General features: G+C 45.1%; 1 protein-coding gene across 1 annotated transcript in view; it reads left to right on the forward strand.

Annotated features, from left to right (window-relative positions):
- Pex14 (peroxisomal biogenesis factor 14) overlaps positions 1-21,854 on the forward strand; it is a 148,418-nt gene that overhangs the window by 114,010 nt on the left and 12,554 nt on the right. Inside the window, exon 4 of the mRNA XM_013032886.1 lies at positions 6,964-7,092. Within this exon, the coding sequence (XP_012888340.1) occupies positions 6,964-7,092 (129 nt within the window). The remainder of the gene's footprint in view (positions 1-6,963; positions 7,093-21,854) is intronic.

Consider the following 21,854-nt stretch of genomic DNA (forward strand, 5'->3'; position numbering starts at 1 on the left):
TCACAGTCACTCAAAAACAAAACAATGTTTATCAGATTTGCCTTTTCACACATGCACAAACATGTTTGGCTCACCCCCAGCTTCTGATGTGTCAATAGCAGTGAGAAACATTGTTACCCTAGAACCTGTTCCGGTTCTATGAGGCTGGCTTCTCAGCCTGTTGCTGAGGACCTGCTGGGTTAGAGAAGGCTGTTGTGACTGGCAGCTGTGTGTAATCCTGTGGAATTGATGATCAGATATTGAAAGTCACCCCTCTTTTGTTTTTATTTCTCATTTACCAGAGAGGGATTAAAAGGATGGAAGGAAAAAAAAACCCTTTAGACTTTAGAACTAAAAATAGACATTGTGGCTGCTGATTGGAACCCCTCCCAGTCTTTCCTATGAGAGATCTCAATTTGTGCTACACAGAGGGGAGCTCACTTCTGTCTTGTTCACCAGTTATACTACTCCCCAGAGAAGCTCAATAAATTTTATAGGGAAGTTTCCTCCTTATGTGGAAGGAGCAAAGCTCACTGCTTGGTGTGGCTGGCATAATTTAGGGCTCCAAGGGAGTGTGTCTGCCTTGTGAAATAACCTGTCAAAAGCAAATGTACAGAAACTTGTGATCTTCCCTGACCTGGCACCAGCTCCTTTGACCCCAAGCCCTGTCTGCTTTGGAATCAAACTGGCGTTTAGTTCACTGCTAGGATGGGCCAGTAGTGACTTCTGAGCTTGGCTGTGATGCTCTTGTGCTCACCAGGATGTGTCTGGAACTTTACATCCCCTTCCTGTGTGTCCGAGGGTGCAGATGCTCTTCAGACAGGGGGGTAGCGGCTCTGCCTTCTCTTTAGACTTGGAGGCCGCAAGGCCTGCAGGGCCCCTCAGTCTTTAAGCTGGCAGTGATATACGCTGTGCATGGCTTTTTACTCGGTGATTTATACTAGGAGACGTGGCTGGGTGATATCCAGTGTCCTTTTGTCTTTGTGTTTATTTTTTGTCCACATTTAATGTATTTAAAGGATATATTGTCTTTATGGTTCACTGGTAGAAGGAGGGGATTGGTGCAAGTTTTAATGAGAGGTGCCTCAGTGCCCTGTGCTGAGATGAGAATTATTTTCGTGGTTAGATATCTTTCTTTCTTTCCTTAGGTGGCAGGAGGCAGTGTTTTGCTGCTTTTTGAAAATAGCATTTCTACCTAATGATTTTTAGAAGGATACAAAGAGGACATTCCATTTCAGGGCATCATCAGCAACTTTTTCTCCCGTTTGAACTTTCCTCATTCAGGAAGAGGGGAAAGTCTCAAGTTCTGTTCTTGAATTTATACACCAACATCATGGCCCCATCAGCTCCGTTTGTATAAAAATTCTTTCGTGCTGGCTAATGATATTTGGAACTAGTTTTCTCAAAAAGTGTTTTCTTTACTTGAGAGTAGTTAATCAGTGGAGAAGAAAGTGTTTGGCTTATTTGCCTAATATTTTAACCAAGTGAATTAGACAGGTTGGGGGCACTGGGGAAGGGGATAAGAAAGTGGGTGGGGGCGGCCCCATAAACAAGGTGATATATAATATTTTTTTTGTTCTCCTTTTAAATAAATACCGATCAGCTTTATGTTCAGAGACAATAGGAGCCGTTGGCTTAAATTTGCAGTTTACTGTATTTATGGCTGTAATATCAAGGTGCTGCCGTCGTAATTTCATGCCCCAATGAGAAGAGCAAGGTCGAAGCAAATGCTTCCATCGGCATCTGCTCGCACACTAACTCATAAACAAGGCCCGGCTGGATCAGGTGGCACGGAATAATACAGGCTAATGAAATACAGCACAGCTTTCCATTACTGTTAGTTTTTACAGTGTCGTCATTACGTGTAATTTATGTTTAAAAAATTCAATTTTATACAAGGCACTGGGAAATAGGGGTCTACAGGTCATCCAACGACTTTTAGAGGCTCCGAGAGTCCTTATTGTACTCTACTGTTCCAACAAAATGTTAATAAAATAAAATAAAAATACTTTTTCCCTTTCCCTTCTCTGAACCTCTTTCTGAGAGAGTTGATTTTTCTTTTAATTTGGGGAGTATCTTCAGCCAGCTGTCTTCTCTGCCTCATCTCCTTCCTGAGTGTGCCAGGGCAGATAACTAGTTGTGTTCTGTGAGAGGTGACCCTCTCTCAGTCTCCCAGGGTTTCTGAGGATTCACCTAAGTCCAGGAAATAGAGGAACTGTAGGTGGGAGGAAGATGACTGAGTGAGTTCCCATCCATTCCCTGCTGACCATACTCATTGTGGCCCCTGTGGCTGTGCCCTTGTCCTTGTCTGTCTGTACAGCTTTATTAAGAAATTCAGTGCAGGCTGGAAAGCGCTTGTTTTCAACTCATTCCTGGCCCTTCCTTCCTTGCTATTGTATCTGAAAAATGCAGAGAACACTGCTGTCTTGTGTCTTCTGTCTTTCTGCTTCACCTGCATAGGGCCTAGGGCCCTAGGGCAGAGCTCAGTGGTTGCTGGGACAGTGTTGGGGTTCTGAAAGGTCAGTCCTACAGGAAAAAGACAGCTCTTCCTGGTGGCTGGTCAGCCTGAGTCATGGGAAAGGATAGTGAGGGACCACTGAACTCACTGTCTACCAGTTGGATTTTGTTTGGTTTACATCTTCATAGAAGCCTTAGAAAAAGAAAAGAAAAAGAAAAAATAATCAGGTATGGCTGCCCTGGGGCATTCAGTGCTGGTGTCAGAAAAGCAAGCTTTATTGATCCTTAGGATGTCCCTCACTTGCTCTGTTCTGTTAAAAGCAGCCCACCCTGAAGAAAGTGTTGGAGAAGAAATCTGGCTCTGTGCTGCTGGGGAAGCAGATATCTGCTTCTGGACACTTTTGAAAGTAGAGAACTGAGAGGACAGGAGATGTATCTAGATCCTGGGTGCTTGAGATCTTCATTTATCCTGAGAGAGTCTGAACTGAGAGCTCTCAGGTTTGCAGATCAGGCTTTTTTGGGGGGGAGTTATGGGGGGAGTGCTCCCACCTCTCAGTCAGCCCTTCTGCTTTCCCACATACGTTCTCTTGTCTTTCCCTCCTTCTCTTGGCTAAAGCTGGAGAGTGAGGGGGACTTTTTAAGAATTATTCTCTCTCCATAACATATTTTAATTGTCATTACTATAGATTAGGGGGTGGGAGGGTAGGGACTCTTGAAAGTCACCAAGTAACAGAAGGGAAGTTAGTGAAATAACATCTAAATACTTAATATATTTAATGTACATTATCAGATAATGCAGAATAACATCCCAACTAAGAGAAAATTTTAACCTTTATTAAAATGGGCTAATTCTTCCAAAGGCGTCAGCCAAAGGAAGTTATAAGGCAGATGAAGGAAGGAGGAGGTTTACGTGCCGTGCACAGGACAGCGAAGCCCTCTGCTCCCATCTCTGTTCTGCTCAGCCACTGCTCAGTCCCTCTGCAGTTAGATTATTCCTTGCAGATAGCAATCAACTGGAAGGAAGTGTGTGTGTCTAATTTGCATGAGATTATTTAAAACAAAAAAAAAAGGTCTGCATTAGTCAGGGTGATGGTAAACAACGCAAAGAGATGCCTTTTATAATATAGCCTGTGCCTCAGCTTTCAGAGCCAAATATAATTCACTTACAATTGGCAGTTTCCTTTATTATTCCTTTTAACCTTTTGGATTCTGCAAGGTCTCAATCAAAGATCTGCATTGTTTATCTCAGTGTAGAAAGGAGAAAGATGAGACTAGGGCACCTGGATGTCTTATGTATGAGGCCTGTGCCAGCGCCTTATTACAAAGCACAGTGGTCTCTGTACTGAAACTGCTACCAGGGCAGACAGCTAGTTGTGATTTCTCCTGCATCCCAGGAGAGCTACCTGCGATGTGTAAGAATCCTGAAGCTGATTCGTCCTGCCTAAGACAAAAGGAACACTCAAGGAAGCATGGGCACCAGCATCAGCATTTCATTTGGGGTGATAGAAAAAGTTGAGGAAGAGGATACTCCAGTGTTGGAAAAGTTCTCTAGTTGTCAGATGAGACCAAGGGATTAAGTTCCTGTGTGGGTTCTGTGTAGTTCCAAACTAATTATTGACTCTTACCTAACCCTTCTTTAACTTTTGACAGGACTAAAGAATTAAAGTGTAGGGGCTGGGAAGGTGGCTCAGTGGCAGAGTGCTTGCCTTGCATGCCTGAGGCCCTGGGTTCGATTCCTCAGCACCACATAAAGAAAAAAGCCGTAAGTGGCACTGTGGCTCAAGTGGTAGAGCGCTAGCCTTGAGCTGAAGAGCTGAGGGACAGCACCCAGGCCCAGAATTCAGGCCCACGACCGGACCCCCCCCCCAAAAAAAAAAGAATTAAAGTGTAAATTCTGAGTCTTGTCATCTGGTGTTTCATAACTCTAGTATCATGGCAAGTCACCAGGCTGGTGGTGGATTGTCACCAGCATTCCATTCTTGAGGACAAGAAATTATTTGGGGCAGAGTTCCCACCCTCCTTGGATCTCAGGTTTTAGTAATCTACTGAATGAAGGGAATGAGTGGGATAAAATTTGAGCTCTAAAATTATATTTTATCTGATGAGATTGTTAATAATGCCTTTTGTTTTAAAAGAAGCATGACTCATTAATTGTACCCAAATCAAAACCCCAACTTTCCCAGAGAACTAGGGATATTGAAATTTCAGCTTATGTGAATTTAGAGCATCAAACGATAAGGTCTGTGAAAAACAAGAGCTTGGGAGGAAGTGCTGATGCCCTTTAAACCGTGGCCTCACTGGTGGGCTTCACTGCGATAATACAAGGAACATGTTTTATGAGGAAAATAGGCTTCCTAAAAGCTAGGGCTGGAGGGCAGAACAGCAGGCAGGGAGTCCTGTTCCTTTAACCAGCTCCAGCTCTCAGGGCTGCAGCACAGCCTGTAACTTACTGTATATTTCCCTAGTGTTAAACATTATCGTACTTGTTTATATTTGAAAGAGCCAAAGGGGAAAATGAGAATGCAACTGAATGCTCCTTTTGGGAAAATTATCCTCATTTGCAGCCAGCGGCTGACAAGGCACAGGATCCACCAGGTTTACAGAATTCCGTCGTGTACTAGTGACCAGCAGCCTGTGCTGACATCGCAGATGCTGCCTCCTTCTCTAGTGGCTGATTGCGAACTGGTTAAAACAATGTCTGTCTCTCTCTCCCCCCTGCCACCCCCCCAATTGCTCAGAGAGGGATGCCCCTTCCTATTTAGGAAGAGCGATCTGCAGTACTTGCTGGCTAGAGTACACAAGGTGCAGGCTCCAAGGAAGTGTGTCCTCTGTTCTTGCCTGTCTGTTCTGTTGGGAAAGTAAACCCTTTGCAGCAAGCTGTCCAGTTCCAGGCCACTCACCTTCAGTTCTTGTATTTGGAAGGTAGGAGGGCTGGGTCGGTCATGTTCTTGGCACTCTTTCATCTACCTTTCAACCTGGTCATCAAGTGCTGCCAGACTAGCAGTGGTGTGGCTTTGCCTGCCCTTGTCTAGCCCCTACCACACAGTGAACAGGCAGAATGAGGGGACAACCTGCAATTCTAAATGAGGACAGACTCTAAGCACTCCATTTGAGAAGAGGAAAAGGGTCCCAGGGTCATTTTGAGTAGTTCAGGCACTCCCTTGACCGGATATGGTAGGGCATGAAAATTTTGAGGGATGGCTGCCGTCAACTCAGGCCAATCTGGTGCAGGGCAGAGCTGTGCTCTAAAGCATTAATGTGCACCATCTATTAGCCCCTAGGCACAGAGTGCAAGGCACCACGCTTTGAAGATGCTGATCCTCAGAACAGCCTTGTACTTCATCTACCCCCAGGGGCAAGTATACCATGCTGAGGGCCTCTAATGGAGAGCTGCTGACCAGATGTGGAAAAGCTCTCGGCTCTGGTTTAAAAGCTCTGTGTTGCGGCTCGCCTGGATATTGGGCTTCCCGGAACAGCACTGGCCAGCCCAAGTGGTCTTCGGCAGATCAGCAGTGACCTCCTCCTGTGTTTCCCACTCATTGTTGTAGAGCACTTTTGTAGATGCAGTTATTGCCCGAGTTGGCCCTGGGGGAACAGTTTTCCTCCTGTCTGGGTGCCATGCTGTGTTCCTGTTCAGTGGTTTGGTTGATGCCCTTACCTTCCACTCAGGAGTCAAGGTCTCCAGACAGCCTCAGACCCATTGAAAATACCCTAGCTGTGAGTCCACTGGAAATGAGGGGTGGGGGGCTTCCTCCCTCTGTGGGCAAATCCTCTCCACATCTTAGATGCACTGCAGATGGCACCCTGCGATTTCCTGCTGTCCTCTGGGTGGAGTGGTTTTGAGTGTCAGGAAGATTTAAAAAAGGGAAAAGAAAAACTAGCCAAAGGCGATCTAGGCAGCCTGTGATAGGCTAGAGCAATAATCATCTGAAAGTTTGGGCCTGGCCTTGTTTTGATCTGCTTTCTTGTTTTATTTTCTTCTTTACATTCCATATCCCATTCATACTAATCACAGTCAGTCCTGATTTTTCTTTTTATTTCTGCATTTGTCATAAAATAAAGCAAATTATTCCCGTCTTCGGAAACGATCTAGACTAATTAGTCGTCTCACCCAATAATTAGTTTTTTGTTTCCCTGTCTGTTTTCATGCATTATTGTTAGTTTTTTCCCCTCTTTTTTTTAACACCATTACAGATTAAAATGAGCCACATTTGCAGTTGATGGTATCTGTTTTCGGGGGAAGAATGGAGAATTGCAGTACAGAGCGACTTCAAAAGCGGCAATAAACTCAAGGATAAATTAAGGAAATTGAATGAGCCACATTTGGAAGCAGAGTTGAGGCTAATATTCTGTCGCTTAAGGTTAAATTGCAACTGAGAGGGGTTCCGGAGAATCCGAAATCAAGGAGGCAACTTACTAGGATGCCAGGCACTCTGAGGCCATAAAGGCCTTTCCTCAAGGAAAATGTTCTTGCCTTGTGGACGCTGGCAAAAGGTGCTTATGTGAGTTCTGTGCTCTTTTTCCTAGGGCTGACAGATGAAGAGATTGATCTGGCTTTCCAGCAGTCGGGCACTGCTGCTGATGAGCCTTCGTCCTTGGGCCCTGTCACACAGGTGGTTCCTGTCCAGCCCCCTCACCTCATATCACAGCCATACAGTAAGTCCCCCATTCCAAATCCTTTTTAACTATGCCTGAGATTCAGGACTCTGGTCGAAGTGTTTATATAGTGTGTGTGTGTGTGTGTGTGTGTGTGTGTGTGTGTGTGTTCAGGACTCTGGTCGAAGTGTTTATATAGTGGTGTGTGTGTGTGTGTGTGTGTGTGTGTACATGTGCACACCTGTACTACAGTAGCTTGAACTCAGGGCATGGGCACTGTCCTAAAGCTTTTTTGCTCAAGGTTGACACTATAACACCTGAGCCACAGCTCCGCTTCTGGCATTTTGGTGGTTAACTGGAATCACAGACTTAACTGGCCTAGTTGGCTTTGAATAGTGATCCTCAGATCTCAGTCTCCTAAGTAGCTAGAATTACAGGTACAAACCACCAGCACCTGGCAAGAGTATTGTTTTGTAGCTCCCAAACTCAGCAAACTGGGAGAAGCCAAGTTTCTCCCAAGAATCAGAATAAATAAGTTGATTGTGTTACCTTAAGTATTTTGGTTATGTACAATAAACAAAAGTATTGGCTTAGCTCTTGCTCTTGCTGCTCTTTTCTTGCTCTCTCTGTTCTATTCTCTGGCTCTTTTCTCTCTCTTTCCTCTCTTCCCAGCTCTCTCTCATTCCTTTTCCTTTGCCAGCCACGTGTAGTGCCAACCTTGCCTGGTCCCAGCAGGTCTACTGAATAAACCCCTTACCTGAATACCAAAAAAAAAAAAAAAAAAGTATTGGCTTAATTTCCCATCTTGTACCAGTGATTTTGGATGTTACCAATTCCAATGACGATCTGAATGTGTGTCATGAGTGCACTATCCTTTGCTCACTGAAGTAATATGATTTTTAAAGTTAATATTTGTAGGTTTAGGCCAGCCTTCCCTTCCTTTTACATAATAATGCCATATTTATTAATGTAGTATCAATATAGCACAGAATTTTGGATTTAATTATAAAGGTCCTTTTGAATGTTGCTTTGAATTTTTACATGAAAACATGATTTTTTAAAAATTTTATTTATTTTTTTGTCCATTATGGGCTTGAACTCTGGGCTAGGGTGCTGTCCCTGTGCTCTTCAGCTCAAGGCAAAGTGCGCTACCGCTTGAGCCACAGCGCCACTTCCAGTTTTCTAGTGCTTTATTGGAGATAAGAGTCTCATGGACTTTTGTGCCCTGGCTGACTTTGAACCTCGATCTTGAGATCTCGGCCTCCTGAGTAGCTAGGATTCAGGCGTGAGCCACCAGCGCCCAGCGAAAACATGATTATTGAAGGTTTTTTTTTTTCCCCAGGGCTGAGGACGGAACCCAGGGCCTTGCGTGCGCCAGGCGGGTGCCCTTCCGCTGGGCTAAACCCCCAGCCCCTTTTTTGTTTTTTTTTTATTTTTTGTCAGTCGTGGGGCTTGAACTCTGAGCTTGGGTGCTGTCCCTGTGCTCTTTAGCTCAAGGCGAGCGCCCTACCACTTGAGCCACAGCGCCACTGGGTTTTTGTTTTTAAACGAAAGTTTCCATAGTAAGTATATCAATAAATGTACACATCAGAGTCTCATCTTTAAGTCACATAGAAAAAGCATAAAATAAGCCGGGCGCCGGTGGCTCATGCCTGTAATCCTAGCTACTCAGGAGGCTGACATCTGAGAATCGCGGTTCAAAGCCAGCCCAGGCAGGAAAGACTGTGAGACTCCTATCTCCAATAAACCACTAGAAAACCGGAAGTGGCTCTGTAGCTCAAGTGGTAGAGTGCTAGCCTTGAGCTGAAGAGCTGAGGGACAGCGCCCAAGCCTAGAGTTCAAGCCCCATGACCGACAAAAAAAAAAGAAAAAGAAAAAGCATAAATGTTAAAATTTTATATGTTAAAATTGACTCAAAGGCTATGGAAATTCTATTTCTTTAACGTAACTTAGCATTGTCTGTGTTATCTTTTAAAATGTCTTTTCTATAATTGTCTTAATTTTAATTATCTATCTCAGAAATTTGTTTTGTTTTTTTGGGGGGTCCGGTTGTGGGGCCTGACCTCTGGGCCTGGGTGCTATCTATCCCTTAGCTCTTCAGATCAAGGCTAGCGCTCTACCACTTGAGCCATAGCGCCACTTCCAGCTTTTTTCTTTTTGCTTATATGGTGCTGAGGAATTGAACCCAGGGCCTCATGCATGCAAGGCAAGCACTCTACCACTGAGCCACTTTCCCAGCCCATATCTCAGAAGTTTTATTTAAAAAAAAAAAAACGAACATACTTTAAAACAGTGTCTGATACTAGATTTCAAAGGGTATATTATCTATTTTTTCTATTTATTGTTCCAGTACTGAGGCTTGAACTCAAGACCTGGATGCTATCTCTGAGTCTTTTTGCTCAGGGCTAGTGCTCACCGCTTGAGCCACAGCTCCACTTCTGGCTTTTTAAAAATACAATTTATTGTTATTATTAAAGTGTTGTATAGAGAGGGGTTACCATCTCATAAATCAGGTAATGAGTACAATTCTTTTTGGACAGTGCCACTCCTTCCTTTGCTCCCCCTCACCCCCTCCAGTTTTTCCCTCCTACTTCCAAGGCTGTTTTTCTCATGGACTTTTCTTTCCTGGCTGGCTTTAAACTTAGATCTCAGCCTCCTAAAGAGCTAGAATAACAGCCATGAGCCACCAGCGCCTGGCTCACTGGGCATATTTTTAAATATTTGGTCCATTCTGATCTCTGAACACAACATCTGGAGTGATCTTCCTGTTCTCATCTTGCCCCACTGCTGCTAGGTAGGCGATTCCACACCGTACACATGGCTAGCAAGTCTTCTCCTCTCTGGACTTGTGAGGAGCCAAGCAGCAGGTTAGACTCTGCCTTGTGTTACCATGTTTAGCGATCCCTTCTTTTTCCTTTGCATAAGGCTGAGCAAGGCCAGGGCACATGTACCCATCTGTCTCATCTGCTGGGGCCTGAATAAACCATTGGCAAGAGACCTCTGAGACCCTAGGAGCAGAGCTGCCATGGCAAGTGAGCTTTGGATTTTAGCTCCCAGGTTACAGACTTACCAGTATGAGTGGAAGTCTCTTTTTCTCCTTCCTGGCCAGAATTCTTTCAGAACATTGTGTTTTCTGGGCTCTAATCCTACTTTATATGTTTCTTTTTAACCAGTCTCTACATTTCCCTTAGTTGTGTCCCTGAGCCTAGCCGTTTAATGGGATTTGTTGAGGATAGGCAGTGGCAGCTGGGTGTACAATTTTCTAAGATGCACATCTGTTCTGTTCCAGCTGTTTCCTCCCATGACTTAATACCAAACAGGTCTCTCGGCTACTTGGAAACTTCTTGTTGAGAACAAATTGTTTCGGTTGGTCACAGAGTTGGCCTAAAATGGCACGCATTTTCTACTTTCTGGAGGCACAAAGGGTTAACACACACTCTCTTTCCCTCCCTCCTTCTCCCTCTCTCCCTCTCTCTCTCCTTCCTCCCTCTCTCCCTCCCTCCCTCCCTCCCTCCCTCCCTCCCCCTCCTCCCTCCCTTCCCTCTCTTCCTCCCTCCCTCCCTCCCTCCCTCCCTTCCTTCCTTCCTTCCTTCCTTCCTTCCTTCCTTCCTTCCTTCCTTCCTTTCTTCCTTTTTCTCTCTCTCTCTCTGAGGCAAAAGAATGGGCTACCGAGTCATTTAAATTGTCCTCGTGTCCAGCTTGCTCTGTAAAAAAGTATTACACGTTTTTAGGTATTTAGGCAGGAGTGTCTTTGAGTCTCTGGGCCCTAAAAATAAAATACATCTTCTTAGAGACAGACTTCTTCCTGCTTTGACAGTGGTATAAAAACAGTGGTAATGGTAATTTTCAGTGCCTGAAGTTTTCAGTTGTCACTTCTCGTACCATTACATTGCTTCTTTCAACTCTGGGGGTGACTCTGCCTCTTCACTTCTGTACTTTTGCCAAGAGGTGTCAAAACTGCTCAGAAAAAAAAAAAAGGAAAAAAAAAGGCTTGATTTTGATTAATATAGAGAAACAAGACTTTGCCTGACTGATAATAAAACTGATAAATGACATTTGAATTACTTGTAGCGGTAATTTATTACATAAAATATCTTTTATTTGACATGCGATTAGTTGCTAGAAGCATCACTCAATCTGACTAGTTTAAACACGCTCTAAAATGAACCCCAGTAAAAACCAGGGCTGTCGGCTGCTGGCGCTATGAAATATACTAATCCTGGAGTGAGGGAAAAATCTGACTTTAAATATTTAAGTGATTAATTGGGTTTATATATTTTTTTTACCTCTCTAACCCCCTTAATTACAAGCAAACTCAGGGGAGTTTCTGAACTAGGTGTGCAATCTGCATGCTTATCACCGAGGCATTGTCTGTGTCTGGGAGGGATTTATGGCCTCTGTTCATGTGTGTTCCTGCTGATTTTACATCTAGATCTCCAGCAGCTCTTCCTGCCCATTCTTGACTTTTTAAGGACATTTCATCTCTGAGCCCAGGCCTAGAAAATGGGGTTCCCAAGCCTAGCCCCAAATGCTTCTGTGTCAAGGGAGCGTCGCCTTCTAAGACCACCTTCAGGAGAATGTGCTGCAGATCTTTATTTTGGCACCTGCTGGCAGCCTACTGCCCTGGGTCTGCTGCTGGTGCCTCTGATACCTCTGCTCCTTGGTTGACCTTCAGGTATTAGAAATGTGGTTGACCTTGGGGTGTTAGAAAATGTCAGCAGCAGTGAGGATGATGGAGATCTTCCAGAAGGGGACAGTTTAGCTCCTAGTTGTTTGTAAAGTACCTACTGGATACTCAGCACGTATCATGTGAGAGATTAAAACACAATCTCAAAGAAAAAGATAATAATATAAGACATTGTGACGATGCCAAAATTAATTATATAGACAAAAAATTCCACAAGATTACAGAAAAGAGAAGAATTAATGTGGGCTTGGGAAGTCAGGCGGCTTTGTGAAAGTGGCAGGAGGCTGACACACAGGCGAAGAGGGTTGGTGTCACCTGGTGTGAGAATAAACTGGTGTTCCAGGCTTCAGAGAAAGTCGCATAGAGCTCAAGAAAAGCCAAGCTGGGATCTGAGAGGAGATTCAGCATTCTATTTCTCTTTTTGGCTTCTTTTTGTTTGATTCTTGAGTCAGGAATCAATGGGCAAGTTTGTATGGGCCTCATGAGGTCCTGCATGCAGGGTCCTGCTAAAAACACTTGGTTCATTGACTTGTGCTGAGCTTATGCACCTTTTATTCCCTCTGTTTCTGATAAACAAATCAAAGACGGACCTATAGCTTCATGTGCCACCTCTTAAGATAGGATCAAATGTCTGAGGCTGTGAGAGGTTTGAGTCAGTTGATAGAATTCCTACAAAGACTAGGTTCATTTCCTCCCCCCTCCCCCCCCCCAGTTCTGAGTCTTGAATTCAGGGCCTGGTTGTTGTCCCTAAACTTCTTTTGCTCAAGGCTAGAGCTCTACCACTTGACTCACAGCTCCAGTTTGTTTCTTTTATAGCCCTGTTTAGTATCTGAATTCACTGAGCAAGCATATACTGTGTGCCGGGCACTGTGTTAGACCTCTGGGATGTATCTGTTCCATTACTGTAATGAATGCCTGAGACAATCAACTTACAAAGATAAAAGGTTTTGTTTTGCTCGCAGATTAGAAGTTCCAGTCAGTTATTACTTGGGCTTGCTCCTTTTGGGCTTTTGGTGGAGAACACATGGCAGAACAAAATTGCTCATGTGTTGGTCAGGTAGTACAGACTAGAGAAGAGGCTGAGTCCTGCTCTTCCCTTGGAGGGCACACTCACAATGACTCCAAACCACCTACCTCTTCAAGAGCCACTGCCTCCTAATAGCATTTCCCTTGGGAACAAACCTCTAAAACACGGGCCTTTGGGGACATTTAAGATCTGAATTACAGGACAAGGCTTAATCACTCTCCCCACATGCAAAGGCAGGTAAGAAGCTTAGTTTTGCCTGGGAGACAGGGTCAGGGAGGAGGGTGGTGTAGAAGTGCTGAAGGGAAGCACCAGAGAGCAGACATTTAGCTGGACCTGGGGATGTGTGGTTCAGCATAGAAATGCATAGGGCACATAGACATGAAACCATGTGATGACTAAAGGAGCTCTGGGTGGTTCAGGGCAGCTGGACCACGGGTGGGAGTCAGAGAGATGGTCAGGGAGAGCCAAGCCATCACTTGGACAGAGAACAACATTTCTGTAGCTGTATTGCCTATCTGACTATATTATTCTTAGAGTAATATTAAAATTAATTTGTATCTTCTGTCAGACAACTGGGCTGTGCTGGCCTGAGTCAGTGTTGCCCTTCTTGTCCTCTTGCCTGATATCTCATTGCTTTCTTCAGGGTCAGAGTCAGCTATCAACAACTCCAGGGCATTTTTCCAAGGCCTCATTCTGACCAGGACCCAGGCTCTCTCAGAACCTTTTCTCCACCACATCACACTTAAATGTTTGTTTCAGTATCTTCCCTATTAAACTATGAGTTTGGAGGCTTTCTTTTTTCTTTTTTAATCTTAAGGGCCTGAGGCTCTGACTTAGCAGGTATTCTCCAACTATTTGTGGACTGCATAGATGGTGAAAGGAATATGCTTGAGAACTGAAAAGAAGCTGCCTGTAACAGCATTTTCTTGGACAGCCGCCCTGGCGGCCCAGTGGTGCTGAGCCTGTGCGGGCTGTGGGGGAAGTGGGGATCAGGCTTGCCTTTAGGAGGCCCCTGTGTGATGTAATGTGGAGATAATGTTGACACCATTCCATTTCAGAATTTAGGAACCAAGGAAACGCCAGCGTGGTCTTATGGCATGGCTTTCTGGAAGGGATAGGACTTAAACTGTCAAGGCAAGAAAACAGAGGGGAAAGAAAACCCAAAATTGATAGCATAACAAAACTCTGATACATAATAGTAGGCCTTCCAGGCTGCCCTAGAGGGAGGTCCTGTGGTCTTCAAGGGCCCAACTTTACCTCAGTGCTCTGCATCCCTGTCATCTGGCTGGCCTCCATCCTGTGGTCCAGCGGCCGCTGTCCCACCTTCCATCCACCCGCAGGAAAGAGAAGGGCCAGCGGCCTTCTAAGGATGCCTTCTGGAACGACCCACATCCCTTCCACTTTTTTCTTAGTTGGCTGGAACTTAGTTGCACAGTCATGCCTGTGTGTAAGAGAAGCTGAGAAACAGCACCTTTAGTCTGCTGGGGCATGTCCTCCTCGCATCCAACAAGATGTGTGAGTTCAAATGAACACCAAGTTCCAGATAGTGCTACCTGGGACTAGCGGGGAGCATCACATGGCTAGCCAGTGTGTAGAGTCCTCGCAGGTAAATTAGGCAGGTTTAGGAGACCTTAGCTCCATGTGCTGGCCATCGTCTCAGCCTCTTCTTACTTCTTGCATTCTTGTCCTACTTTTAAAATATTGAACAGATTTTGATTTTTTGAGGTATAATTTATACATAAAATAAAATACATCCATTGTAATTGTACCATTTGAGTTTTGACAAGTGTGTACTTCCATGTAATCATCGGCACATTGTAGAACATTTCCAATACCCCAAAAGATTCCCTTGTGCCCCATTTCCGGTCATTCCACCCCATCCTGCCTGTAGAGCAAACCACTGGTCTGCTTTCTCTCGCTACTATTAGACGTCTCTTTCCCAGAGTTTTGTATAAATGGAATCATATGGTATGCTCTTTAGTGTCTGGTTTCTTTCTCCCAGCATAATGTTGTTGAGAGTGACCCACTACTGTGCATATGCAGGTTTCCTTCCCATTATCAGTGGGAGGTATCCACTGTACCCACGCATGACTCATTTATCCTCTCTCTAATTGATGGACAAATTTTGTGTTGTCTCCAGCTTGGGCAATTATGAATAAAACTCTTGTGAACATTTGTGTATATTTTTGGTATGCTTTTATTTCTTTTTTCACTCATTTCCATTTCTTGGAGTTTATTTAGATAATCATCATTTTTAATAAGTTTTTTATTGTGAGAATACTGTATGCTTTTATTTCTTTTTGGTGAATTCCTGGCAGAATTGTTGGCTTATTTGTGTGTTAAGTGTATGTTTTAACTTCACAAGAAGTATCTAACTTGTTCTCCATAGTAGTTGTACAGTTTTACCTTCTCACCAACAGTTTGAGTTTGTTGGTTTGTTATTGTTTGTTGGTTTTTGAAGTGCTGGGGATCAATCCTATAGCCTCAATACAGGCTAGACAAGTGTGCCAACCCTGAGCTACACCCCTCATGCTGTAGTTTTTTTTTTTAATTAAGTTTTTATGAGTGGGTCTGTGATGCGCTTATAGTTAATTTTTCTGTATGGTGTGAGGTGACAGTCAAGGTTCATTTTTCTCTGAATATGTATCCTGCTGTACCAGCACTCTTGAATTACTTGTTTCTTTATAAAATATCAGCTGACCAATATATTCACTACTTCTCATTTTTAAAAATTATTTTTTAAAACATACAAAGTGGTTGAAGTATTTTTACATATCATGAAACACATCCTTTTCACATGTACAATTCAATGATTTTTAGCAACTTTACTGAGTGGTACAACCATTATCATAAATCAGCCTAGAGCACTTTCAGCACCCAGGAAGATCCTCTGGGCCCATTTACTATCAATCCCTGTTCCCACCGCTAGCCTCAAGCAACCACTCAACTACTTTGCATTGCTGTAAATTTGCCTTTTCTGAATATTTCAGGCAAATGGAATCATAGTAGTAATCCCCTGGTATGTGGCTTCTTTTTCTTAACATCATAATTTGGGGTTCCCTCCATGCTGCGGCATGCTTCCTATTGCAGTTGTGTTCAGGTGTGTGAGTGTGCCTCATTTTCTTCATCATTTCCCCAGTCTGGGAATTTAGAAATTCTCCTGTGGTGTTTTGTTTTGTTGGTACTGGGACTCAGACCCAGGACTTTGTACATGCTGGACCCCATCCATCTCTGTTTGGCTAACGTGAATGGTGCTAAGAACATTTTGGTGAGTCTCAGGTGGGCGCGTGTTTTCATTCCACTTGGGGTAGATATCTAAGAATAAAATTGCTGGATATGGTTGTTTTATTTTTCTGGATTCTTAATTATTTTCTTTCTAATCATATTTTTTGAAGTATAGCTTACATATAATACCATTCATCAGTTTTAAGCATATAACTTGAGGAGTTGCACAAATTGAGTTCTAGCTCTAATTCATTCAGCAATCACAAATATAGAAAATTTTTATTACTTTCTGCCCTTTGTCTCCGCCCTCTTCCCCCTCTGCTTCTGGTTCCTATTAACTACCAACCCATGCTCTGTCACCACAGCGCTGCCTTTTAGCAAATTTCATATAAATGGAATCATACAGCATTAGTTTCTTACCATAAAGCTTTTTGGAGTGATCCATGTTGAGCTCTACATTTGTTTCCTTCTTTTTTTTTTTTATCACTAAGTTGTATTCCAGGGGTCAGCAGACTTTTTCAGATGTTGTGTCATATGTGCCTTGTCACATATTTCCCCCTCCCCCACCTTCATTGTCTGCTCCCTTTCTCTACATCACAGTCCCTCAGAAGTTTTTAGCTGAAGCTGTGTGAAAGCAGACTGAGGTGGGGGGTGTCCAGCTGGCCAGTTTGCTGACCTCTGTTGTTCCATGTTGGGGACCAGTTTGCCTATCCACTGACCAGGTGTTTGTCCTAATTGGTGGCTGGTGCAGTAAAGCCGCAGTGCACATTCATGTACAAGTCTTGGTGTGTGCATCTCCTTCCATTACTCTTGGGTTAATAATACCTGCACCTAGACTGGTTTAGTCACCTGGTAGGCATGTGTTTAACTTTTTTTGGGGGGGGTCCAGTCGAGGGGCCTGAACTCTGGGCCTGGGTGCTGTCCCTCAGCTCTTCAGCTCAAGGCTAGCACTCTACCACTTGAGCCACAGTGCCACTTCTGGTTTTCTGAGTGGTTTATTGGAGATAAGAGTCTCACGACTTTTCCTGCCTGGGCTGGCTTTGAACCATGATCCCCAGATCTCAGCCTCCTGAGTAGCTAGGATTACAGGCGTGAGCCACCAGCTTGTGTTTAACTTTATAAGCAACTGTCAAACTGTTCTCCAGAATGTTCTCATCAGTTTGCATATTCCCTTCAGTGATTTCTGAGAGTCTTAGTTGCTCTATTTTCTTGCCAAAATTTGGTATTCTCACATTTTAAAGCTTAGTTATTTTAGTGTGTATATAATAGAACCTCTTTGCACTTGTAATTTGCATGTCCCTAAAGATTAATGGTGCCAAGTATATATTCATGTTCTTACTGGTCATTCATGTATCTTTTTCTTCCTGTCTTCCCATTTTAAAAACCATTTTGGGCCTTTGCGGGTTTTTTGGTGCTGGTCCTGGGGCTTGAACTCAAGGCCTAGGTGCTCTCCCTAAGTGTCTTTTTATTCAAGGCTAGTACTCTACCACTTGAATCACAGCTCCACTTCCAGCTTTTTTTGGTAGTTACTTTGGAGATAAGAGTCTCATGGACTTTCCTGTCCTGGCTGGCTTCAGACCATGATCCTCCAATCTCAGCCTCCTAAGTAACTAGGATTACAACCATGAGCCACTGGCACTGGGCCATCATCTTGTTTTTTTATTGCTGAATTGTCAAAACATTCTATATTCTAGTTATAAGTTCTTTATCAGGAATATGCTTGGCAGATTTTTTTTTTTACAGTGGATGACTTTTTTTTTTGCTGGTCATGGGGCTTGAACTCTGGGCCTGGGAGCTGTCCCTCAGCTCTCCAGCTCAAGGCTAGTGCTCTACCACTCTAAGCCACAGCACCACTTCCAGTTTTCTGGTGGTTAATTGAAGATGAGAGTCTCATAGACTTTCCTGCCCAGGCTGGCTTTGAACCATGATCCTCAGATCTCAGCCTCCTGAGTAGATAGGATTACAGATGTGAGCCACTGACGCCCAACTTGTTGTATTTTCTTTTCCGAGGTACTGACATTTGAACTAAGGGCCTTATGCTTGATGCTAGGCAACTGCTTTACTGCTGAGTCATGCCTCCAGCCCTTTTTTTCCACTGTTTTATTCTTTTGGCAGTACTAGCTAGTTATTTTGGAGATGGATTCTGATGGACTTTTTCTTCCTTGGCTGACTTCAAACCGTAATTCTCTGGATCTCAGCCTCCTGAGCACCTAAGATTACCTGTATGAGCCACTGTTTTCCCAATTCCTGGACCTCAGTCTTAACATTTTTTTGCCCCCACCATAGCTGGCATGACAGGTGCATTCCACCACACCAAACTTCTTCTGTTGAAATGGAGTCTTATAGTTTTCTCTGCTTAGACTGACCTAGAATTTTAATCTTCCCAAGTAGCTATGGTGATAAGCCTTTACCATCATACCTGGCTCTCCATTGTTAAGGGGTCTCAGGAACTTTTCTGCTTGGCTGGCCTCATAATGTGATCCTCTCAATTTCAGCCTCTCACATAGCTAGGATTATGAGTATGAGCCATGGTGCCTTCTTCCTTCTCTCCCTTCCTGGTACTGGGAGATGAACCCAGGATTTCACACTCTTCTCGATTTTTTTTCTATTCCTGGCTGCTTCCCTACAACTGGAGCCAACCTCTTCTAGTTTTTGTTGGCTAATTGGAAATAAAAGATTCTTGTGATTTTGTCTGCCTGGGCTGGCTCTGAACAAGATCTCAGCCCTACCTTGGTTGGCTCCTCTCCCCCCGCCCCCCCCAGTCCTGGAGTTTGAACCCTGGGCCTCACACTTGCTAGGTAGATGTCTGGGTGGGCATCTGGGTACACGCTACCTGTGTTAGGCGTCCTTTTGGATCTAGAGTAGCAGGCATGTGCCATTGCACCCAGCTCTCCATTGAGAATGGGTACCAGTGTGGCTTCAAACCTCAGTCCTCACATCTCAGCCTCCTAAGTAGCCAGGAGTATAGGAATGAGCCACCAGCACCTGGCTAGAGTTTTGTTGTTGTTTTGTTTTTTGTTCTTGGGATCAAATCCAGAGTCTCATGTTTGCTAAGCATGTGCCCTATTGCTGAGCCATATCCCTAACCCATTTTTATTTTTTTTATTTTATTTATTTTTTGTCAGTCATGGGCCTGAACTCTGGGCCTTGGGCACTGTCCCTCAGCTCTTCAGCTCAATGCTAGCGCTCTACCACTTGAGCCACAGCACCACTTCTTGCTTTTTCTGCTTATGTGGTGCTAAGGAATGGAGCCAGAGCCTCATGCATGCAAGGCAAGCGCTCTACCACTGAGCCACCTTCCCAGCCCCCCATTTTTATTTTTTGATAGAGGGTCTGTCTATAGTGTTCAAGCTGGTCTTGAACTTCTGGTCTCAAGTGATCTTTCTTGGTCAGATTCTGAGTAGCTGGGGCTACAAGTGTATGCCACCATACCTGACTTCAGAGTGTCCTATTTTTAAATCCCATGATATGAAGCTATACACTGCCCAGCGTGCTTCCCCCCTGACCCTGGGCGGTGGGGGGGGGGGAATGGTTCAGTGGCTGGGATTATCTCTTGCAGGATGTACATTTTGAAGCCGGGCTCTATATTTTCAGGCATGACTGATACTGGGCTGTCCAGGTGCTTGTTCCTAGAGCAGCACGGTTGCACTCCTGTGTCTGCCTTCAAGGCTCATTTGTCTTTCTGTCACTGATGGCTGTCCATAGCTCCAGTGTGCCCACGCAGTGGCTGGCCTGCTGCCTGGCTCACAGCACCTCCAGCTTGTCCCCGTGCACTTGCCCCAGCAACCCCACACTACAGGAGTCACTGATTTGTGAACTGGCTCTGTCCTGGACCCCACTGTGAGGGAGCCTGCCTGGTCACGTCATTTCCAGGGTAACTTCTGAGAGAAGCTGACGGGCTGCTCTGAGAAGCGCAGTATACCCTGTGTGGAGCAAGCAGCGGGGCATAGTGCCTTCCCATTGTCTGCCGCTGCCCACCTCCCCAAGGCGGGGGCTCCCACCTCCCCAGCGTGTGCTGTCTCCACAGGCTGTCCTCCTGACAGCTCCAGGGCTGGCTGCTGTTGAACCTTCACTGGATCGTGGGACTTCTGTGTGTTGATGAAACCGTGGCTTTGTGCTTACAGCTCATCATTGCAGGGAGCATGTCTAGTATGCCCCTGCCTAATTTTGTCTGTTTGCATGTACTAAGAATTTCTTGATTGGTGGAGATATGGCTAGAGCATTAAGCAGTGTTGGCTTTGCTAGTGTTTGGTGAATAGTGAAGGAGTGGTTTGAATGCAGCACCCTAGCTACCAACTCCCCTACCAACTCCTCTGTGTCTGAGCCTCTGGGGTGCGGGCTGGTTCATGTAGTCCTCAGAAGGCCGTGGAGGTGGTGGTGAGAAGAGGCCGCAGTGTGTCTCCTGGGGTGTCAGCTGTCCCTTGTCCTTCATGAAGACACCAGAGATGTGGTGTTGGAGAGTCAAGTGGCCGGTTGATTCCCTCAGGGAAGTGCTGGAGACAGTCTGAACCAGAGTGAAATAGAAGACATGTTGTCCTCTGGGTTCTCTGGGACTTGCAGAGTCTGTTACATGATGTCAAGAGGTTTATTCTGTGGAACCACTGATTGGAGATGTGGTCCTGCGCTCTCTGCCCCCAGATCCTTGCCTCTTATCTGCCCAGTCTTCCTGTCAGGCCAGCGACAGGACAGGGAGATGGGTCAGTTTGGTTTTGTTTTTTCCCACATATAATTATGCTGTGTTGCCCAGGCTAGCCTCAGTTGGGATCACAGGCATGCACCACCACACCTGCCAGCACTCGGGAGGCTGAGGCAGGAGGATCTCAAGTCTGAGGCCAGCCTAGACTACATAGGCAAACCTCATCTCCTCCTCCAACAAAAGGCTAATTCATCCCATCTTCCTGATGCACTGTGCTCTGCCCTTGGACATGTGGGAGCATAGTTGGTGATAGGACAGTCCAGTGCCCCGAGACCAATGCTTTGGCTCTTGTGTGGCCCCACAGTAGGCAGGCCCAGGAGTCCAGCCCAGTGGGGCTGGAGGTGTGAGCCACTTCGGGAGCACCAGCATAGTTTGCAGTCACCCTGATCTGTCACCCTTGGAAGTTGTACAGTGGATAAGAGGCATTTCCATCTTGAATTTTCCTATCTCTTCATTTTGCCACAAGACAGAATTGTATCACACATCTCCAAAACGAGTAAAATGGCATTTCAGCTTCTTGTCTTTATAGACTCTCTGAACTTTAGGAAAGATCATTCTGGTCCCTTTTCATTAATAATGAAAACCAGGGGGCAATAAAATGTTCTTAACGCGAGCCTGGCAGGAACAGAGCAGCAGTGCAGGGTGAAGGGTGGGCTGGCAGGGAACCACAGGTGTTCCCTGGGCTTGGGGAGGCCAGAGCTATGGCAGGGTGGGCGCTGCACAGGAGCCTGGGGCCTGGATGCCAGGATGAACTGTGATGTCTGCCTGGCCTCAGCAGCTCTCGCCCGCAGGAGAGACTGTGTTCCTTGAGAGTGATAAATGTGTTTTTATGAAAGCACAAGATCCAGAAAACTTGGGGTCAGTCTGGTTTTTAGTCCAGTTACAGTTGCTTTCTTGTAAGGTATTCAGTGGATATTTGAGAATGTGTGAGGGAACCACGTGAAGGTGTTCTCGGAACATCAAGGCCATCTGCGCACGATCCATACTCCCCCTTCCCCCCACCAGGACAAGGCCACTTGACCTTCACATTTGCCCCTTCAAAATGAGCTTGCACTAGATTTTGGATTTTGCATCTTGCACACATAAAGAGAAAAGAAGACAAGAGAAAGGCCTGAGGAACTCAGAGCCCTATGTCCTGAGATCTGGGGTGTCTGCAACAGGGCCAACCAATGCTTTCCCCTGACTGG

Source organism: Dipodomys ordii, unplaced genomic scaffold (genome assembly GCF_000151885.1).
Source record: "Dipodomys ordii isolate 6190 unplaced genomic scaffold, Dord_2.0 Scaffold6, whole genome shotgun sequence".
In the NCBI taxonomy this organism is placed as follows: domain Eukaryota; kingdom Metazoa; phylum Chordata; class Mammalia; order Rodentia; family Heteromyidae; genus Dipodomys; species Dipodomys ordii.